The 20,580-nt window shown below is 38.5% G+C and overlaps 2 protein-coding genes across 2 annotated transcripts; one reads left to right on the top strand and one right to left on the bottom strand.

The window, feature by feature from the left end:
• Nucleotides 1-73: 73 nt before the first annotated feature.
• On the bottom strand, nt 74-3,644 carry rps18 (ribosomal protein S18). Its single transcript, XM_042506723.2, has 6 exons — nt 3,511-3,644; nt 2,382-2,480; nt 2,124-2,210; nt 1,810-1,911; nt 1,022-1,113; nt 74-197 (listed from the first exon to the last, which is right to left on the bottom strand). The coding sequence occupies exons 1-6, from the start codon at nt 3,511-3,513 to the stop codon at nt 122-124; spliced, it is 459 nt and encodes a 152-aa protein (XP_042362657.1). The 5' UTR covers nt 3,514-3,644; the 3' UTR covers nt 74-121.
• Nucleotides 3,621-19,877, top strand: vps52 (VPS52 subunit of GARP complex). Its single transcript, XM_088090799.1, has 20 exons — nt 3,621-3,920; nt 4,972-5,053; nt 5,449-5,501; nt 5,789-5,864; nt 6,520-6,587; nt 7,538-7,713; nt 8,280-8,430; nt 9,497-9,597; nt 9,975-10,107; nt 10,314-10,369; nt 10,830-10,965; nt 12,141-12,296; nt 12,412-12,530; nt 12,947-13,070; nt 13,194-13,289; nt 13,393-13,500; nt 13,621-13,686; nt 14,482-14,593; nt 15,539-15,657; nt 17,856-19,877. Exons 1-20 carry the CDS (start codon nt 3,825-3,827, stop codon nt 18,000-18,002), a joined length of 2,175 nt encoding a protein of 724 aa, XP_087946925.1. The 5' UTR covers nt 3,621-3,824; the 3' UTR covers nt 18,003-19,877.
• The last annotated feature ends 703 nt before the right edge of the window (nt 19,878-20,580 follow it).

Below are 20,580 nucleotides of genomic sequence, written 5' to 3' on the forward strand. Positions count from 1 at the left end.
AGACCACTATCAGAAAGTTAAATTCCCAAGATGCACAAACGTCAACGTAAAACAGCACACTGAGGCAGACAGATTTTGTCCACTGTGGTGCTTTATTGAAACAAAAGGGAAGCAGGGGAGTTTACTTCTTCTTGGACACACCGACTGTGCGACCGCGACGGCCGGTGGTCTTGGTGTGCTGACCACGCACACGCAGACTGAAAGCAAAAGACAAAATAAGAGTTAAACTGACAATCTTAACCAGAAAAACTTGCTCTTTACAATCTATTAAACTTCCAACAAGTTAGCTAGAAAAATGACACTTTTACTCATGATATGAGTGACTAATTTAACTCTCATTACAACACTTTGACAGGAATTAGTATCCCAGCTCCTGAATTAAGAAAAGCAGCTACTTCAGCTTTGAGGTAGCCCACTCATGTGCTTTTGGATTCAAGTTTTTTCCAGGACAGGCTCTCTCTGCACCGAACTTCTTCCATTTACCTTGAGATGTTAATTCTCTAATTTCATAGACATACTTTTGATGTGTGAGTAGCTGCAGAAACACAAACGCACTTCAGAAGATCTATAATCAGCAACGTTTCTTATGTTGTGGCCAAAAAACGTGTTTTGTGACGTCACCAAACTGTAATCAGTGAATCCTTGAGTCCAAGTGGATGTTTGTGCTAAATTTTAGTTGAAAGAGAAAAGTGTGCAAAACTATCGAAAAACATACATGTGGAAAAAGGAAACACCTGCACACAGACTCCACGCCGCAAGTTTACTTTAGACGACGTCTCAGCGTCACCTGATGATCCAAGCAGGATCGAAACGTCTTAATCTTGTGGCATGGACTAAGTGTGCAGACGGTACCTTTTTACTCATGTGTGCTAGATTTTAGGAAATAGAGAATAAGACGGCTGGATGGAAAACTCCTTCATAGATTATGAGATTTAGCAGCACATTCTCTGGTGAAGAGGAGAAATCGATGCAGAGACTTGAAGTTTCGTTCACTTTGAATAATAACTGTCAGATCTCTTACCCCCAGAAGTGCCTGAGACCACGGTGAGCCCTGATCTTCTTCAGTCTCTCCAGATCTTCTCTCAGCTTGTTGTCCAGACCGTTAGCGAGAACCTGGAACGAGACGCAGCGGCAGCCGGAGGTTTGTCATTTCATAAACTAATTCTGTATGTATGGAAGTATGGAGCCACGTTCCTGCAGCGCCTTTCACATTCCTGCTCTGTATCATCACACGGCGGCGTTCATGTGACACATCGCTCAAACATTCACACCAAAACACGCCACAACAAACAAATTATCTGAATTTAATACAAATACTTTCAGTTCCTGTCTTTGAGACCTCTGACCGAAAAGTTATCTGCCCAAAATCAACAGCAAAAAGGCTCAAAGATCAAAACTGGAACATTTTTGTGACGTGTGAATGATTATTCAGTCACACATGTGACAGACGTGTGAAGGCTGTCACGTCTCCTCATAGAACTCAAGACTTTGTGTTTAACCCTCTGAAAGCTGAGCAAATTGGTTTCAGTTCTCGCAAAAACACGGTGAGAAGGCAACAAGAGAACAAGAAATTGGTGAAAAAAAAAACACAAGAAAATTACCTAAAAATATGAAGAAAGGTCAATTTCTCGTCTCCTTTAATCTCGACTAATTTCATGAAATATGTGGGACATTTCTTGCCAATTGGTCATTGCTTTTTTCCCTACATTTTACCCCCAAAGAAATCAAACCAATCTGCTCAGATTTCCAACGGTTAAATGCTTGTAAAAGGTGTCTCTCTCTCTCTCTCTCTCTCTGGCGGTCACTTACCTGGCTGAATCTGCCGTCCTTGACGTCCTTCTGCCTGTTGAGGAACCAGTCTGGGATTCTGTACTGGCGAGGATTCTGCATGATGGTCACGACACGCTCCACCTGACAAACACATACAGCCGTTTATTCTCAGGAAAATGGATAAAATGCGCCAAAATTAAAACGTGGAAACAACCAGATTATCTTCCACAGACTAACAGTGAACACAACGCAGCATCAGGGAGCGGCGACCTTTGACGGAGCACACGTGTTTTCTCTGACAGTTTGCTCAGTTTTGTTGTAAGAACCCGCGACAGACCGCAGGCTGCCCTCACCTCTTCCTCAGTCAGCTCTCCGGCCCGCTTGTTGAGGTCGATGTCGGCCTTTCTCAGGACGACATGAGCGTAACGTCTGCCAACACCCTGAGACGACACAGACGGGGACGGTGAGTCTCATTGTAAACCAAAACACAAGACGAATGATGTGCAAAATTACATCAGGAAGAGGAATTTACATTGAAAATGTTGTGAAAGAAGCTGTGAGTGTGTGTAACATCGTCACACAAAGCGCTGTATGTTTCAGACAAAACTCACCTTGATGGCAGTGATGGCGAAGGCGATCTTCCTCCTACCATCGATGTTCGTGTTGAGAACACGAAGAATGTGCTGGAACTTCTCAGGGATGACCAGAGACTGAAAACACAGCACATACAAGTAAGAATCAGAAATACTTTACTGATCGCTGACTCAACTCTACTAGTAAATTTGTTTCATGTGTAATTGAGCAAAACCTGATCCAGGAGAGACAATGTTTCTATGTTGTTAGGTTTTCACCACATCTAACGGTGCGTTTACCATCAACTGCTGTGATAAACAATTTCACACTAAACAAAAACTAGATCTTTAACTGAAAAAACACGAACTTCATAGCCACGACATACATTAGTACTGCTGCTAACCTGTAAAATCAAGAATTAGGAAAAATTTAATGTGTTTACGATGAGATCTTTTAAAACTCTATTATATGCTTTTTTTTAAATTAACCTTATAACAAGTTTGGAGTCTAATCAATGGTAGATTTGGGCCAAGTACTTTAAATGTAGCACCAGTACATCTGCAGCTAACACTTTTGGCTCCAGTTAGCGCAGCTGAAAGAGCTGAAGCTGCTTTCCATCAACTTCTGTGCACCAAAAACTCTCAATACGACTACAGGCAATAGATTTCACTAAACTGCGAAATAAAACAGCTGCAAATTTCAAACTAAACCGGATAAAGTGGATTTACACCCGGTGTAACGTGCACTTCACCGCAGTCTGATGTAGCAGCATGCTAACACCTTGCCATTGTAAAGTCTGATGCTAGTTAGCTTCCACAGCTAGCCGCCTTCAGTTTATGAGTATTTCATCATGTTTAAAGACACCGGTAACGTTGCAGACGTTATTTAATTACTTATTTGCTCTGAATCTTAAATAAAAACAACACACGCAGCGTACATGATTAGCTCAGGTAGCTAGAATCGCTCGGGACACCTCAGCTCGGCGTTGACGGTAAACTGCGCTAATATCGAAATTTCTGCCGCTTATACGTCAACAATTCAACATCAACCCGCTCGCACATATTGTGTAAAAAATAATTTTAAGTATGACTGTAAGAAAAGAGCGAGATTATCGCCAGATGATTACGGATTTCCAAACTATTCCCGGTTGACAGAAAATGTTCTCACCATCTTGGAAGTAGGTTCCGTGCGAAGAGGAAGCTACGACGTTCTCGCGAGAGTTTGGCAGAATTTGCGAACGGAAGTCAGTCCATCGTTTATATCCCGTTCGACGAGGAACTTTAACGCCGGTGACACGAAACACACGAATATAAATGACAATTAGCCGGTTTTGTTCGCTTTTATTTATCTCACACAGCAGAAAGTTGAATTTTTATCTTGTTTTGTGTTTGTAAACGCAGCGACGTGTCTTCGTTTTCGGGAGGCGACAGGGCGGAACTTTATATTTGTAGTTTTTTAAACGTTGGCGTAAAGTCGCCGCAATGGCGGAGGTAGCTGCTGCAGCTGTTGGAGCTGGTCCCGATGTAAACACAGCTGGAAACCCGACAGAAATCGCCATGGCGTATTTACAAGACGAGGTGACATTTGTGGGCTTTTATCTGAAGCTTTATTTGTTGTGTAAAAAATAAAATATTTGATTATCTGCGCGCTTTTTCGTTCGTGTAGCCTGTTAGCATTGACAGCAACAGTCAGTCATTATCAATGAACTGTAACGTTACATTTAGCGAACTGACGCGTGTGTTTGCAGACGAACAGCTACATTAATTTAAAAGTTTTCACAGTAAATTGAATATTACTTTATTGTTTATTTTGACAAAATGTATTCATGTAGTTGAAGCTAATGCAACATTAGCTGTTAGCATTCTGTCAAAACACTGAGAAGCTCGAGGATTTCCGGAAGTATCCCGTGGCAACGAACTGTAACGTCACTGGTGTTTTAATCGAACAATCGGTCGACAGAGAAATGGTCGACAGCCATTTTTTAATGATTATTATAGACTAAATGTTAAATTGTTAATAGTAACTAATTAATCAGTGGTGGATGAAGTATAAGATCCTACTAATATTACACTGTGAAAAAAAATCCTTTATTGAAAATATAATATTTGATGTAGAAGTACATAAGTAAAATTATCCAATACATAACATTTTAAAAATAATTAATTAATTAAAAATGAAACAAGAAAGAAATGCAAGTTCTCATATATGAGAAGCTGGAACAGTAAAAAAAAATGTTTTTGAATAGAAAATGGCTTAAAGAAATAGTAATAATTTATGTGTATATATATATATACACACACATAATCAATCCACTTTATATTTATAATCGGGTTTTTAAATATATATTTTGTTTATATTGTGTATATTTCCCCCAAGATAAGTTCACTATAAAAAGGTACAATTTTTGTATCAAAATTGTGAAAAAAATAAAAACAAAAAAGAGAAAGTATTGTTTTCCCAAAATTTCCACCCTTAACTTTCATCTCATGATTCCTAGGACATTTCCAGACCCTTAAAAACCCCTAAAAGCTTAAACATCTTTTGCTACATGTGTTGAAGATAAAAGACAATGAACTTCTGAAATAATTATTTATGTGTAACCGTGTCTTTTTTTTTTTTTTTTTCTAGAAGACTGACGGAGACATCGCTAACCTAAATTTGGGAGAACTGGATCTCACCACAGATGAGTTCATTTTGGATGAAGTGGACAGTAAGGCGACATTTATCATTCATATGTCTCATTTTGTGATCAGGATACAAAAGAGCTGCCTCACTGGCCTGACATTATGAGTATTATAATTTTAATTAATGAGATTTCAGTGTGTGTAAAGGTATTTGTTGATAAAGTTTTAGTTTCCACATGAAGACACTAAAAGATTCTCACATTTTTTGATTTTTTTTCAACCTGCAGCAGCTCCATGCATTTATTGAAGCCACAGACAAATTATATAAAACTTGCATTAAATAATCTACATGTTTAATTTCATAACAAACTCCTCAGTCAGAGTTTTTAAAGTGTTAAAGAGAAGCTGCAGCCTGGTGACGCCCATCTGTTAGTGTTAATGTTAATTTTTGGTGAGCGCCGTTTCTCCCTGTCTCCTGCAGTTCACATCCAGGCCAACCTGGAAGACGACCTGGTGAAGGAGGCCCTCAAAACGGTGAGAATATCACGACGCGTCGAACAGAGTGGTGTGAGAGAATAATGGAAATTGATGTAAACAGATGTGAACTGTGATTGCTGTCTATTGTAAAAAGATACATTTACAGGCTCAGCCTGCTGAATTCCTAATTTATCTGCTATCACTTGGGTTGACTTGGGTTCATGAGACCAAATAAAAATTTGTTCATTCAAGTCTAAACTGCATTGATTGTTAGCCAACAGTGTGTGTATTATGTGTGTATAATAAATGCGATGGCGGTGGTTTCTCCTTGTGTCTGTGTTCAGGGCGTCGACCTCCGGCAGTACTCCAAACAGGTGGAGTCCGAGCTGCAGAGGATCGAGCAGGCCTCCATCAAAGACTGTATCCTCTGACTGTCATGATTTTACTACACACAGGAGAAAATTACAGCATTTATTGAGAGTTGATCGGTAATCTAGTGTTTTTCTATAGTCCCACCACTTTGTTTTTTATTATTTGATCTCTCTTTTCAGTGACCGAAAATGTATTTTGCATTCTACCTTGTTGTTTTTAGAAAACCTTTTTTTTTTACCCTTTAAGGGACATTTGGTGTTTGTGTGGGGTTTTTTAACATTCAATATTGGCATCACTATCTTTTTTGTATGTAAAAAAAAAACCCAATCAATATATATATATAACTTTAATTTGCTAAAGCAACAGCCCGAAATACATGAAGAATTGAACAAAAACTGTTTTTTTTCTTCACTGAACTCAGCATGTGCAGACTTGTATGAATAAACTCAATGAAAATGCTAATATTTATCAGCTGATACACAATATGAAGGTGTAAAAATACTGTATATTGATTTGAGTTTTACAAAAACCATATTGGTTTGTTCTTATTTAAGTCGTTAAACTGGATAATTCTGAGCAAACTTTGCTCATAATTTCTCTTCATTTAGGTTTCTGTTTTTTTTAATTGCTATTGTTATAAAATGTTCTAATCGGAGGAGTTTGGGAGAAAATCGTTTTCTTTCTTTGACCGTTCATCTGTCAGACATCAAAGAGAGTCAGAACATCGCTCTGCTGCACAACCAGATCACCGCCTGTGACTCCATACTGGAGGTAAGACCTTCATCATGATCCCACAATGCACTGCATGACGAGCTCAGCGTGAGTCGGTGGAGGATGTAAAGAGTACAGGACAGTCGATGACGAGGAAATCTGCATTTTATTTGGCTTTGTCACCTCAGTTTTCTTCATACAAGATTTAACTTTCAGAACCTGTTTGACATTATGTGCTTTGATGTCTTTCAAACACTTGGGGAGAAGACAACAAGCAACAAAAGAAGAGGTGACCCAAAAGTAGCACCTGAAATTATTGTTTTTTTTCCCTAGCTTTATTCTTGTTTCCCTAGACATTTTTCTTAATTAAAAAAAACATCTAAATCTACTAATTTCTTGCAAACTGACATGAAAATTAACAAACAGGAAAAAAATAAATAAAAAATAAACAAGGAAATAATTTGGAGAAAAGTGATTAAAAATTCTTTTTTTTCTTTTTCTTTTCTTTAATTATATAATTATGATAATTACAAATATGACTCTGGAAATTTTTCCTGAGCTTTAAAACAAAATTACCTCAAAACTAGCACAGAAAAACCAACCAAAAAACAGTGAAATAACCTTAACAAAAATTTAATTATTCTGCAACTAATTTTAAATATATAATTATGATAATTAAAAATAAAGCTTTTTGGAATCTCTTTTCCCATAGATTAAAATAGATAATAAACATTTCTAAATCTACACATTTCTTGCATTTGTGGAACATTTCTTACCAAGTTGCTCACTGTCTTTTTTCCGATGTTTTTGAAAGAAATCACACACACAATTTTCTCGGGATTCAGAGGTTTAAATACTTGTGAAAGGCGTCTGGAATCAGCACAAGGAGAGTGATGTCGCTCCAGGTTTTAAAAAAATATGATAAGATTGAGCTTAAATCCTCCAGGAGAACATTTTAAAAACTTTTAAAACTCAGCAGCTGTTCTGTGTCTGTCTCTTCCTCGTGTCAGCGTATGGAGGGCATGCTGAGCGGCTTCCAGAGCGACCTGTCCTCCATCAGCAGCGAGATCCAAACTCTGCAGCAGCAGTCGGTCAGCATGAACGTCCGGCTGAAGAACAGGCAGGCGGTGCGCAGCCACCTCAGCCAGCTGGTGGACGAGCTGGTGGTGCCCGGCGCCATGATCTCGTGAGTAGGAAAGACAGAGAGGCGGCTCAAAAGAGCTCTCACAAACATTTTGAAAGCAAACTGTCAAAAAACTCAGGAGGATGACAAGCAGCTAAACAAAATGTGTCGGCAAAATTAGCAAGAAATTTGTCCAAAAAAATTAAAAGAAAATTATCTAAAAATAAGTAAGAAAAAGTTTTTGCTAGTGCTAAGTGCTAAAAATTAAAAGATTTTTTTTTTCTCTGGAACATAATTTTAAATCTATAATTAAGAGACTTATAAATATATTTGTCTGGACATTTTTCCCCTTATTTTTTGATAATATTAATTATCCACTTAATTTTGTTCCCACGTCATGTTATTCTTATTTTTGCGCAACATTTCTTGCAAAGTCGCTCCTTATGCTTTTTGCTGTGTTTTTGCGGGAAATTAAACCAATTTCTCAGGTTTTTGTGTTTAAATCCCAGTGAGAGGCACACGATTGCAGGACCAGAAAACTGATGTCGATCCAGATGTTTAGGGTTAAATGTAGCGCAGAAGTGTGAGAGAGCAGAGTGTTTGTCTGACGTTGTTCCGCGTCGTCGCAGCACCATCCTGGACAGCCCCGTGACGGAGCAGGAGTTTCTGGAGCAGCTCCACGAGCTCAACAACAAGATCAACTTCGCCAAAGAGCTGAGCTTCAGAGAGACGCTGGCCTGCTCCGACATCCAGGACATCGTGGACCGCCTCAAACTCAAGGTGAGACACAGAGAGACGGGAGGGGGGGCAGCTTGATGTTAGCTCTTTATTTTTTCAAATGTATCTCAATAGAATAACTAATGCTGCAAATAATTTCTTAAATGTTACATTTTGGGACATATTTAACCTTTAGGGACTGTTTGGTGATTTTACACACTTTTCATTCTTCATGTTTTTTATATTTTTGGCTTTGTTCATGCATATGGCATATATTTTGGCAAGACTGTGCATGTTTGTTTTATCAGTGAATTTGCAGCTCAGCTCCTACAATAAGTCTAAAATACACTGTGGAAACTAAATAGTTACATTCAGACTGTTCAGCCAAAAAATGTTCCATTGAAACCCATGTATTATTTCTGGGTGTCATTCTGGGATTTTGACTTTTGATTTTCCATCTGATGAAGTTATTTTGACCATATTTGGCATATGGAGGAAATACATGCTATTTCCACCATCAGCGTCGCTGTTAATTATTGACGTAACCCAGACGATGATAATAATAATAAAAATAATTTTAACGTGTAGTATATTGATAATAATTTATATTTTGTGGGGGTTTTTTTTCATCTAAAACATTGTGGCATCATGACAAAACGCTGGCATTTAAAGGGGGAAAATTCTGAAAATGAATATGTGATCTTTATGATTGGGACTGATGTTGGTTTTAACAAAAAATAAACTCAATTAAAGTAAAAAATAATATTTATATATAATATTTTTACAGCCTGATGTTAAAAGTGCATTTTGCGTGCAGAGCGATGTGTATGATTGTGAGTATTTGACACTGCACAAAAAATAATAATGTATATGAACCGCCAATCATTGACATATCCTAGCCTTTGATCATAATAATAAAGAAATAATCTACTTAGCATGATAAAACTGAATTATACAAACATTGTGTGGAGCACTTAAATTCTGTTGATTGTTGTTTTTGTTGATCTGTTTTAAAGACTTTGTGTTTTATAGCAGTTTTGTATTGTGTGCCATGTTACTTTTTATCTTCTATTTACAAGTTGATCTCTTGCTGACATGAAAACTATATTCATTTTCTTCCTGTCTTCAGGCGGTGTCAAAGATCCGAGAGTTCATCCTTCAGAAGATTTACTCCTTCAGGAAGCCGATGACGAACTATCAGATCCCTCAGAACACTCTGCTCAAGTACAGGTGAGGTAAAAATATAAACATGTCAGCCCATTCTCTCGATTTCCTCTCTTTATTGGGAGCTTTTGTTGTGTCGAAAAAGTGACAAAATTACAAAGTCTGGGAAATTATTCAACGTTTTTGTGAAACATTTTATTAATTGATACAGTTTAAATTGTCTTTTAGTCTCATACTTACAATTTATCGACATATTTTTTTAAAGTTCCTGTTTTTACGTTACTTCCGTTTTGATAGGAAATGTAGAGAATACCTTTAAAAGTATTAATTTCTTATCAAAACCTTTCAGAGTATAAAAAAGACCGCGTGGAGGTGAAATCAGGCATTCACACCCTGAACATTTAAACTTCTACTCTCTGACTCTCTGTTTCGTCTCGCCGTAGATTTTTCTATCAGTTCCTTTTGGCCAACGAGAGGACAGTTGCCAAGGAGATCAGGGACGAGTACGTGGACACGATGAGCAAGATTTACTACAGTTACTTCAAGTCGTACAGCGGCAGGCTGCTCAAAGTGCAGGTCAGTGGATTCATTTCTGTTTTAACAGAAAAGACACAGACTCGTACAGTGACACAGTGATCACACGCTCCTGTCATGCAACAAATAAAACAAACTCTGAACACAGATATGTTGAATTTAAACAGGTGAAGCTGATAGAAATTGGAATTAAGAGATTATTTGGTTCATCGGGCAGGATTATTGTGACCTGATGTTTCTCTGTGCAGTACGAGGAGGTGGCAGACAAAGACGACCTGATGGGAGTCGAAGACACAGCAAAGAAAGATATCCTTTAAACATCTTTTAACATTACTCCAAGGATTTACTGGTGATGGTAATCATAATAATAATAAACCATTTTCATTAAATGAAATGAAATAAAATACATTTAAATAAAACAAAACTAAATTAAATTAAATAAAAAACAAAACAAACGAAATAACTGTAGCTCCTCTACATGTGACACTGAAACTGGCAGATTGACAGTTTCAGTGTGTAACGTGAGACGTGAAGACATGCCTCACCTCTTTCTCACAGTCTGGAAGTGTGTGTTTAAGTGTAGCTGATTTATGTGTGTCACCAGTGTGTGTGACACACACCCGCATACCAAACATAAGAACATCCAGATCAGATTTTTTTGCTAATTAATGGCTCCTGAGGGCATCATATGATCCGGCAACGCCCCGCTGTCAAAAGCATCAAACATTTTATACGAAGCGCGGCACTCCTTGACTTTCTGCCGCAGGTTTCTTCTCCAAACCGTCTCTGAAGAGCAGGAACACCATCTTCACTCTGGGCCAGAGGGGGGCCATCCTGAGTCCCGCTGAGCTGGAGGGGCCCATCCTGGTCCCACACACGGCTCAGAGAGGAGACAGCCGGGTGAGACGCCACAGACGCACAACAACACAGCAGTTTATCCGTTCTGCTTTGTGCAAGTTATTAAGTTCAGTTTAAGTCCTGATTATTCACAAATTAACTTCTTATTCTTTGAAAAGGGAAAAAAAACCACTTAGTGCAGGTTTGGTACGGTCATTAAAAAACCTGGAAAGGTCCAGGAATTTTCACTAAGTAAATTTTCACGCCTGGAAAAGTTTTGGAAAACTAAATATACCATGAAAGTGTTGAAAAAGTCGTGGGATTTTGTTTCACAAACCTGTGTAAGAACACATGATCGGACATTTCTGTTTTTCCAGATTTTGGCTGTGATAAATGGAGGGCATGGATTCTTCAAAAATCATCAAAAGAAAAAAATACACTTTTTTATTTAAGAATTGGCAAACATTTTTAAATAAATAGAAAATAGCCAAAATGTTAAAGAAAAAAAGCAAATATTTTTACAGAAAAGTAAGTCCAAATCTTCTCTTTAAAATCACAAAACATTCTTAAAAAAGGCAAATCTGGTGGCTTGGGTTTGGAAGACATGAAAGGCAAATCTGTTTGCACAAGAAGTTCCTGTGTGAGTGTCCACTGCTAAACTGCAAACAAACAAAAAATAATTATGAAATAAGTGATAACAAGAAGAATTAAAATAATAATAATAATAAGATCTGAGGCAGTAGGAAATCCCAAATTAAATCTAAATAAAAAAAGAAGCATTTAATATCTTGTTTAATTTATTTGATTTTTAGGGGAGAATGGTGCCCAGTTTAGAGCCATAAAAAACAGAAAGAAACCAAAACATCAGGAGTTAATGCAGATGTAAGAAGGCAGCAGTGGAGCTCTGTGATCTCTCTTTTTCTCTGAATGAGATGCTAGTATATGGATTTGAAATAAGATGTTTTAGCGCTGCAGTCGGACATTTTTTCTTCAAGCTGCAGCAGAAGAATGTGTTTAGTGAATGACAGAAGGACAAATCAGGATTCAGGGTGAAACCAGGAAACATTTATACAGGAAACACAAACTCGCAGGTGCAGCAGAGCGCGGCTACATGTGGAGCTTCACTCACTGACACACACGGAAACTGTTGATCAACACTGACATCTGCTGGCAGCTTGAGATATCTTCGTATAATTGAGATGTAAACAGATAATTGAACGGTGATATTTGTCCTCCAGTATCCCTACGAGACGTTGTTCCGCAGCCAGCACTACGCTCTGCTGGACAACGGCTGCAGGGAGTACCTCTTCCTCTCCGACTTCTTCATGGTGGCAGGAAACTCCGCCCTCGACCTCTTCAACAGCATCATGGGAAAAACTCTCAGCATGTTCCTGGTACGAAAAACGCAGCTTCTCTTTTAATTGTTGTCGGTCGGAGGTTTGAGCACTCTGCAGACAACATGACGTCTTCTTGTTTCATTCAGTCTGTGTTTACTGTCTGTCTCTGCAGAAGAGCATGTCCACGTATGTGTCCGACTGCTACGACAGCATCGCCGTCTTCCTCTGCATCCACATCATCCTGCGGTTCAGAGCCATCACCGCCAAGAGGACCATCCCCGCTCTCGACAAGTCAGTGTCCCATTAATGATCCAGTTTATCTCAGCAGTGGAAATGTGTTATTTTTACACGCCGCTTTTATTATGCCCTCTATGTTTCTTGGTGCGTGTAATTTCTTTGTTGTAAAGCACATTTGGCTGAATTTCTTGTTTGAAAAGTGCTCAATCAAGTGATCAATATCAGTTGAATGTAACTAATACAGCCTCATACATATGAACCATCTGTTCATGAAAAATGATGGAAAAAAAAGATGAACTTTAGATGACTCTCTCTCTCTCTCTCTCTGTGTGTGTGTGTGTGTGTGTGTGTGTGTGTGTGTGTGTGTGTGTGTGTGTGTGTGTGCGTGCGTGCGTGCGTGCGTGCGTGCGTGCGTGCGTGCGTGCGTGCGTGCGTGCGTGCGTGCGTGCGTGCGTGCGTGCGTGTGTCAGGTACTGGGAGGCCGTGCTGGAGCTGCTGTGGCCGAGGTTTGAACTGATTCTGGAGATGAACATCCACAGCATCAGAAACACAGACCCTCAGAAACTGGGGGTACTGGACACCAGACCACACTACGTATGTATGCGCACACACACACACACACACACACACACATAAACACACACATGTTTGATCTGACATGTATCAGCACATACAGCAGTGTGTTTCACTGATTGTTTGTTGTTGTTGTTATTTCAGATCACTCGTCGGTACGCAGAGTTTTCGTCGGCCATCGTCAGCATCAATCAGACGTTTCCCAATGAGAGAACCCACGCTCTGCTGGGGCAGCTGCAGGTACAACACACACACACACACACACACACACACAGAAAAAAGAAGGGGAAAAAGTCAGACTGAATTAGTCATAAATGATCAGAAATAAACATTTGTTTTCCAGGTGGAGGTGGAAAACTTTGTGCTGAAGATGGCGGCCGAGTTTCCGTCCAGAAGGGACCAGCTCATCTTCCTCATCAACAACTACGACATGATGCTCAGCGTCCTCATGGTGAGCCGCTAAACCTCCACAGGTCTCGTCATGCCTGCTTTTTCTCCTCTTACCTCTGAGGAATGAAAACATTTTACTTGTGGTGAAGTCCTTGTGATGATTGTGTGTCCGTGTGTCCAGGAGAGGGCAGCAGACGACAGTAAGGAGGTGGAAGGTTTCCAACAGCTGCTGCTCGCCAGGACGCAGGTAAACATCACTCAAATCCTGTTATATTCTCTTCTTTTCCTGCTTCGTGTGCTCCGAGATTTTATTTTAACACGCTGCAGGAATTTTAAAATCAGTATTCAACTCCAGAAATAGACCAATACTTTGGATTTCTGGTATATTTAGAATTTTAGCCATGAAACTGAAGTAGAAAAAGTTTAAAACTTCAAACTTTGTTTTAAAAATGGATGTGAGGATCACAATTAAGTAGCATAAAAGTTTTCTTCAGAGTTGTCTTAACGATTTTAAGATGAATAATTGATGTATTCATTCTGCAAGTGAGGTATGGATGGACTTCAGTTTTCTTGTGCTGCATTCAGTTGCATTTCAAGAGCATTTAAACCCCTGAAACCGGAGAAAATTTGATTGATTTCTTTTAAAATCAATGAAAAAAACATAATGAGCAACTTGACAAGAAATGTCCCATAAACTGCAAAAAAACAAAAAAAAATCAAGGTGATAGAAAATATTAATTATATATTTAAAAAGTGTGTTTCAGAAAAAAATTATATATTTAATATTTTTATTTTTTGCACTTTCTTGAGGTCATTTTCCTAGTTTTTGTTTTTTCTCTTTTTGTTGTTTTCTATTTTTTTTTCCTTTCTATTTTTAGGTCCTTTTCTTCCAACTTTATTCTAATTTCTTGCTAATTTTTTTGACCACTTCTTGTTGTTCTTGGCCTTTTTCCTGTTTTTGAAAGAAGTTTAGCCAATTTCAGGGTTCAGAGAGTTAAAATCTTGTCTGTTGTCTGAGTTTTGAACCTCGTCCCCTCTGCAGGAGTTTATTGAGGAGATTCTGTCTCCGCCCTTCGGAGGGATGATCGCCTTCGTGAAGGAGGCCGAGGCTTTGATGGAGAAAGGGCAGCTGGACCGACTAAAGAACGAGGAAGGTGAGAGAAGTCGATTCATTTCGGTTCGATATTTTTGTCTTTCATTTAAAATATTTGTTTGACTGAAAATTTAAAGTTTATATCATCAAAGACTTTGATTTTTTTCCAGATATCCTCTGTGCTTTGATGGAACAAACCAAAGCTCAGACATAACATTAAATTAAACATTACAATAAAAAGCAGCCTCACAGAGCTGCTGCTGCTCACACACATGAATTTGATTTCCAGCTTCCTCACACTGACGCATAGATTTCATTGTGAGCAGGACTGTTTCGGTTCATGCTTTAGTTTCGTTTACTGGACAATGAACAGTTGTTATTCAGCATTGTTCTCAGTTTTGTTTCTCCTCTGTGGTCAGAGGCGGCACCACTTCTTTCTCACTTCTGAACAACTTCAGCTGCCCACATCCTTTTTTTTTTAACATCTCACATTTTTACCCTCACATTCGCCGCATCATGCACAGTGTGTTCATTTTATTTTTTTCTGCCTCAGTCTCGCTCACATGAAAATCAATAAATTGTCAAATAGCCCAACTCTGCTTATAACAGCTAGACACTTTGTTAAAAAATTCAGGTTTCCAGCAGCTCTGTGCTCTGTGCAAACACACATATAACAGGAAAAAAACAATAAAAGAGGTATAAAATATAGGAATATAAAACATATAAAGGACAATATACAATATTTAACAATATAAAGGATATAAAATATATCTAAAAACACCAAGAATAAAAGAGTCATGGAATGGGTATTAAAATGCAGAATAAAAACCATGTGGTGTTTGTGATCAAATGAATTAATGATAATAAATAAAAGAGTGCTTAAAATGCACATTAGGCACAACCTGAATTAACAGAGAAGCAGTACTAGTTGAATAAATAAGTCTGTTTCATGCCTCACGTGCATAACCACGCCTTTAATTGATTAACATCTGTGTCCTTCCTGCAGCTCGTATCACTCAGCTAGTTCGGGGTTTTTCCAGCACGTGGAAACAGTCGGTGGAGTCGATGAGTCAGGACGTGATGAGGTCTTTCACCAACTTCAAAAATGGAACCAGCATCATACAGGTGAGACAGCAGACAGGTGTGTGTCAGAGCAAAACAACACTTCACCTGAGGGCTTTCATTTCATGCTACTTTGTACTCCAGTATATTTATTGGACAGCAAAAGTTACAGTTTAACCTCAAACTTGATAACTGAAACATAGAACTGGTTATAAGTAAGTGTATATAAGTGGTTGCAATTAGCTCCTTTTTAACCAAATGCATCAAAATTCCTCTAATATCTCAGCACCGATCATCAGGGCTGTTACTACATATGACAGCAGGGCTGATATTTGTGCAACAACTGAGGAAAAAATGTTCTCTTTCCTTTTTTAAAGTTTGCACCAAGTAACTATTTTGAGTATTGAGCATTTACTCATCCGGAGATCTGGAACTCATCAGACACTTTTTGCTGACTTTAGTTTCCAGGAAAAGGAAAGTATTCTTTTAAACATGCTGGTCCATCCTGTGTAAAGAATTTACTGCAGATGCTGAAGCTCGGTACTCTGAGCACGGCACCTATTTGGAGAGAGCTCATAAAAGCAGCTGTAATTTCTTTTTCTTGAGATTGTGCTCTTCACAAATATGTTGATGCTTTTGCTTTAATTTGTTAATGTGGCACATATATTTAAAAGGGACCTTTGCATTGTTGCGAATTGCAACTAAAGTTCGATAAATTTCTAAGCTGCAACAAATTTTTTATTATTATTATTGTTGTTATTATTATTATTGTTGTTATTATTATTGTTGTTGTTGTTGTTGTTGTTGTTGTTGATTAATATTTTGATTAATGTTTCAGTTGATATTTTATTTATAAATTGTCAGAAATAATTGTCCAACAACCCGCTCCAGCGCGGACATGTCCGACAGCAAAACTAGTAAATGTTTCGTATTTTTAACGGATGACTTAAATTAAAGTATAAATAAAGGTCGGATACATTTCTTAGCTGCAACAAATAGCTGGAAACAGCGCGCTCCGACCGGAGTAATTTTACAAACTGTCTTGTTTCGCCAGGTTTTTCAACAAAACATCTGTCATCGCGTGCGACCAATACGCACGGAGGTGGCTATTAATAGCCCCCATACCACTGATTCATCACATGTACCTGTAAGCCCAGATCCGGACCAAAACCTCGTCCTATCTGGACCCGAGGCCAAGTTGTGATAAACTGTAATAATGACAACAATATTTTTTAAGGAGTACTGCTGGGCAATTAATCGAAAAATAATTGAAACCGACATTCAGAACCTCTAACAGACATAATCTTGCCCATGTTTGGTATTTCGGTTATTTAAAAATTCTGTTAACCCTTTCCCCACCGGGTCTGCCAACTCACACACATCTGCCGTGCGTCTCAGGCTTTTGGCTCTGTCTCACGCTCTCATGACACCGAGGAAAATGTCACGCCAAAACACAGCGAGGACAGAAGTGTTGAACAATCGTGGGAATGTTGCAGGCTGTTGGCAGCTGTAGAAGAAGCAGGCCTCAAAAGTTTTGATTTCCTGAGTACATGATTAATAGCTCAGACATTTCACTGATGATTCACAGAAGCTGAAGTCAGAGTCCTGCGGTCAGCAGAGGTTGGCCTTTTATCAGCACAATGTGCTTAAATTTGTCTGAAGTTTGTTTAAGATGGAGCTTTTCATTTTTATATAATGCTGGAAAGTTTAATAAATAATAACAAATCATATGTTTATTACACTCAACACACCATGGTCACATGACACTGTGTCAGTGAACTATGAGGGCAAAAAACAAACCACAACAAATTAAAAAACGAGCAAAAAGCAAAGTAATCGTTCATTAATGGTAATTGAAGTAAAATGTACAGTTAATGGTGATATTGATTTTAGGTATGAGGTTCAGACCTTTGCTGGGAGGAAATTTTAATAACTGGACCTCTTTTTGTTCTACAGTATATTTGTCATGTTCAATGTCTGACAGAAAATAAATATTTAAACCAAAATTAACCTTATGATATCTTCACTGAGGAGTCAAAGGGAACCTTTAAGCTCGACAGAAATACTGATTTGATGTATATCACGATACATATCGATATGGACTGATATGAAAAAAATTACCACGATAAGACTTTATTCCATATCGCCCAGCCCTAAGTAAATGACATTAGCTGTATATTTGCACTGATGTGTGTGAAAGAGGAAGTGAGTCATGTTATCATCATGAAGTCACGAAGCATCTCTTCCTGTTTGTGCTGCAGGGCGCCCTGACCCAGCTGATCCAGTACTACCACGGCTTCCACAAGGTCCTGAACCAGCCCACGTTCCGCAGCCTGGCCGTCCGCTCGGAGCTCATCAATCTGCACCACCTCATGGTGGAGGTGAAGAAGCACAAACCCAACTTCTAACGGTTTGTCAGCTGGGAACGCCTTTAAAACATGAGCAAGATGCCTGGAGACACCTGGAGGATCCGGAGGTGTTGATTCCCTCCGGGTTTCTCCTCGTTCGCTCTCATCTGAAAGACATGACTCATACTGTACATTTATTTTGAAAAGCATTAACAAAGTAAGACAAACATTTTTCCCTCCAGCTGAAGAACAAGTTGCATCATAGATCACAGAGTCTGCAGAGCCAAGTCATTGAATGTTTCTGTTTTATTTCATTTTATTCTGCTCATTTCCGCTCAAAACTAACTCAAAAATCAAGCTGCACAGCCATAATTTGCTTTTGAAATGGGTTTAATTAAATAATCAAAATTAGACTTAAAGTTATGACCCTGTGTTGGCATTAGCAGTACTTTGATTCAGCTGTGATGCAGCGAAAGTTGCAGCGGTACAAGATTTTGACAGTACGATAACGGTCTCAAATATATTCATATTTTATAGTGTCGAAGAATACAGAATTGCACAACTACTATCATCAATCTCAGTTACAATGAAAACAGAAACATTTTTGGTTAACTTTTTTTTTTTTAAATGATGGAAATAAGTGGAAAAAATCTAACCAAGAAACCACCGTTTCATATCACGAGTTCAGACGAATCGGACGACTTATATTCAAAGATCTGGGACCAGGCAGTTGTGTTTGTGTGTGTGTGTGTGTGTGTGTGTGTGTGTGTGTGTGTGTGGGTGTGTGTGTGTGTGTGTGTGTGTGTGTGTGTGTGTGTGTGTGTGTGTGTGTGTGTGTGTGTGTGTGTGTGAAGGCAGACTGAATCCAGCATTGGAATGGCGGACGCCGCCACTAACAATGAAAACTACTGTAAAAAGATAATTACATTAAACAGCAGACCATAATTAGCGGTTAAAATCTATAGGATTATAACTTGAGAATGAAAGCTGTACTGGTGTAAAATTTTCTTATTTTAAGATGAAACTTGTGATGTGAATATGGACTTTCATCATGTCTGTATTTCTTTTGTCTTTGTATTTTTTATTTAATCTAAAAGAAATCATATATGTTTAAGATTTGATTTATAACATTTATAACACTGCACTAGTGAGAGAAGCTCTTGCAAACACATTACTTGAAAAACTGTTTGTTTTTTTTTGTTTAAGCGGCTTCAGTGATCTCAGCAGCTGAGACTGACTGCAAAACGATGAATGCTGATATTCTGGGGTTTTTTTGTCTGATACTGTTTGACTTCCTGTTTGTGGCTGTCAGCTCTGATTTCATTGGTTCCTACTGAAGACGCAGATCTTTAAAATCACATGAATACACATTTTTTTGGGCTCATTCATTTCCTCTAACAGCTGGTCACTGTAGTTTTTCACCAAGAAACAGGAGGAAATATTGCATTTGTCAGGGACTATTTTCAGCGGTGGATTAAACCACATTTGGTGCTCTGGTGAGCATTTGTGGCAGCAGCACGGTGTTTGTGTTGGATGAAGTCAAAAATAAACGACACTGTGTTTATGGTAATGAAGGCAGTGACACAGTTTGTCTCACTGATGTGTTTTTAGCAGAAATTGAGCTCTCTGGCAAAGAGGAAGAAAATGTATCAGGCTGTGACAAAAACACAATACATGTTAGTTTAATCGCTCATTTTCAGTCTTTTTGTGGGATTGTTGACAATAATTAAAAGTACAGAATATCAGCAGACTGATCCTTTAAAGATTCGCTTTGTTAAACACTGAGGAAGTGAGTGTTGGAGTTGTTGTGTGCCTTTGCTCGTTTATTACGCTGTGCAGAGTTCATCGTGTTGCAGTTATCCGTGTGCATCTGTATGTAAAGTCATTCGAGTGTGAACCAAAAGTCTGCAGTTTAACAATGAAAACATGACATGATTGTGTTTGATTTGTTTTATTGTTAGTCTCTTTACTCGATTTTAAGGTTAAGTGGAGTGAAATGCAGAAAAATCAAGTAGATTATAATTTAACACTGTAAGCTCATTCTTATAAATAATAACTTCATCACAAAACAAATCACAGTTGAGCATCAACAACAAACAAACAACAAAATACATATTCTACATTACTGCTTCCAATGATTACAGAGACTTTAAATGGAAATAATAATCACAATATAAAGTGTGAATGGCTACATATAAGCAGTTAATTCTACAATCCAGAACAGTTACTATTTTACACAGAACATTGCTCGTTTTAAACTTTAAACTTTCACGCTCGGCATCATTGAAAATGAGGGTCTCCTCAATGATTTCCCAAATCCTAAATAAAGGTTTGAATGAATTATTATACACACACACAACATTAAAACACTGACACTGATCATGCAGTCACTGTGAAATGTTCTGCTGGGAAACCTCGAGTCTTTGGATTCATGTTGATGCCCCTTAACACGCAACACCCACCCAAACACCCTCCAGACAAGTATCGCCCCTCATGGCAACGGCATTTCAGGACGCCCCATCAGCGGTACCTCCGGGTACCGGCCCGTCACACAGATGCTCCATCAGACCGGGATCTGGGGAATTTGGAGGTCAGGCTGATGCCTTGAGCTCTTTGTCACGTTCACGGTGATTCCAGA

This window comes from Plectropomus leopardus, chromosome 17 (genome assembly GCF_026936395.1).
Source record: "Plectropomus leopardus strain MGB_pleo_1.0 chromosome 17, ASM2693639v1, whole genome shotgun sequence".
Classification (NCBI taxonomy): domain Eukaryota; kingdom Metazoa; phylum Chordata; class Actinopteri; order Perciformes; family Serranidae; genus Plectropomus; species Plectropomus leopardus.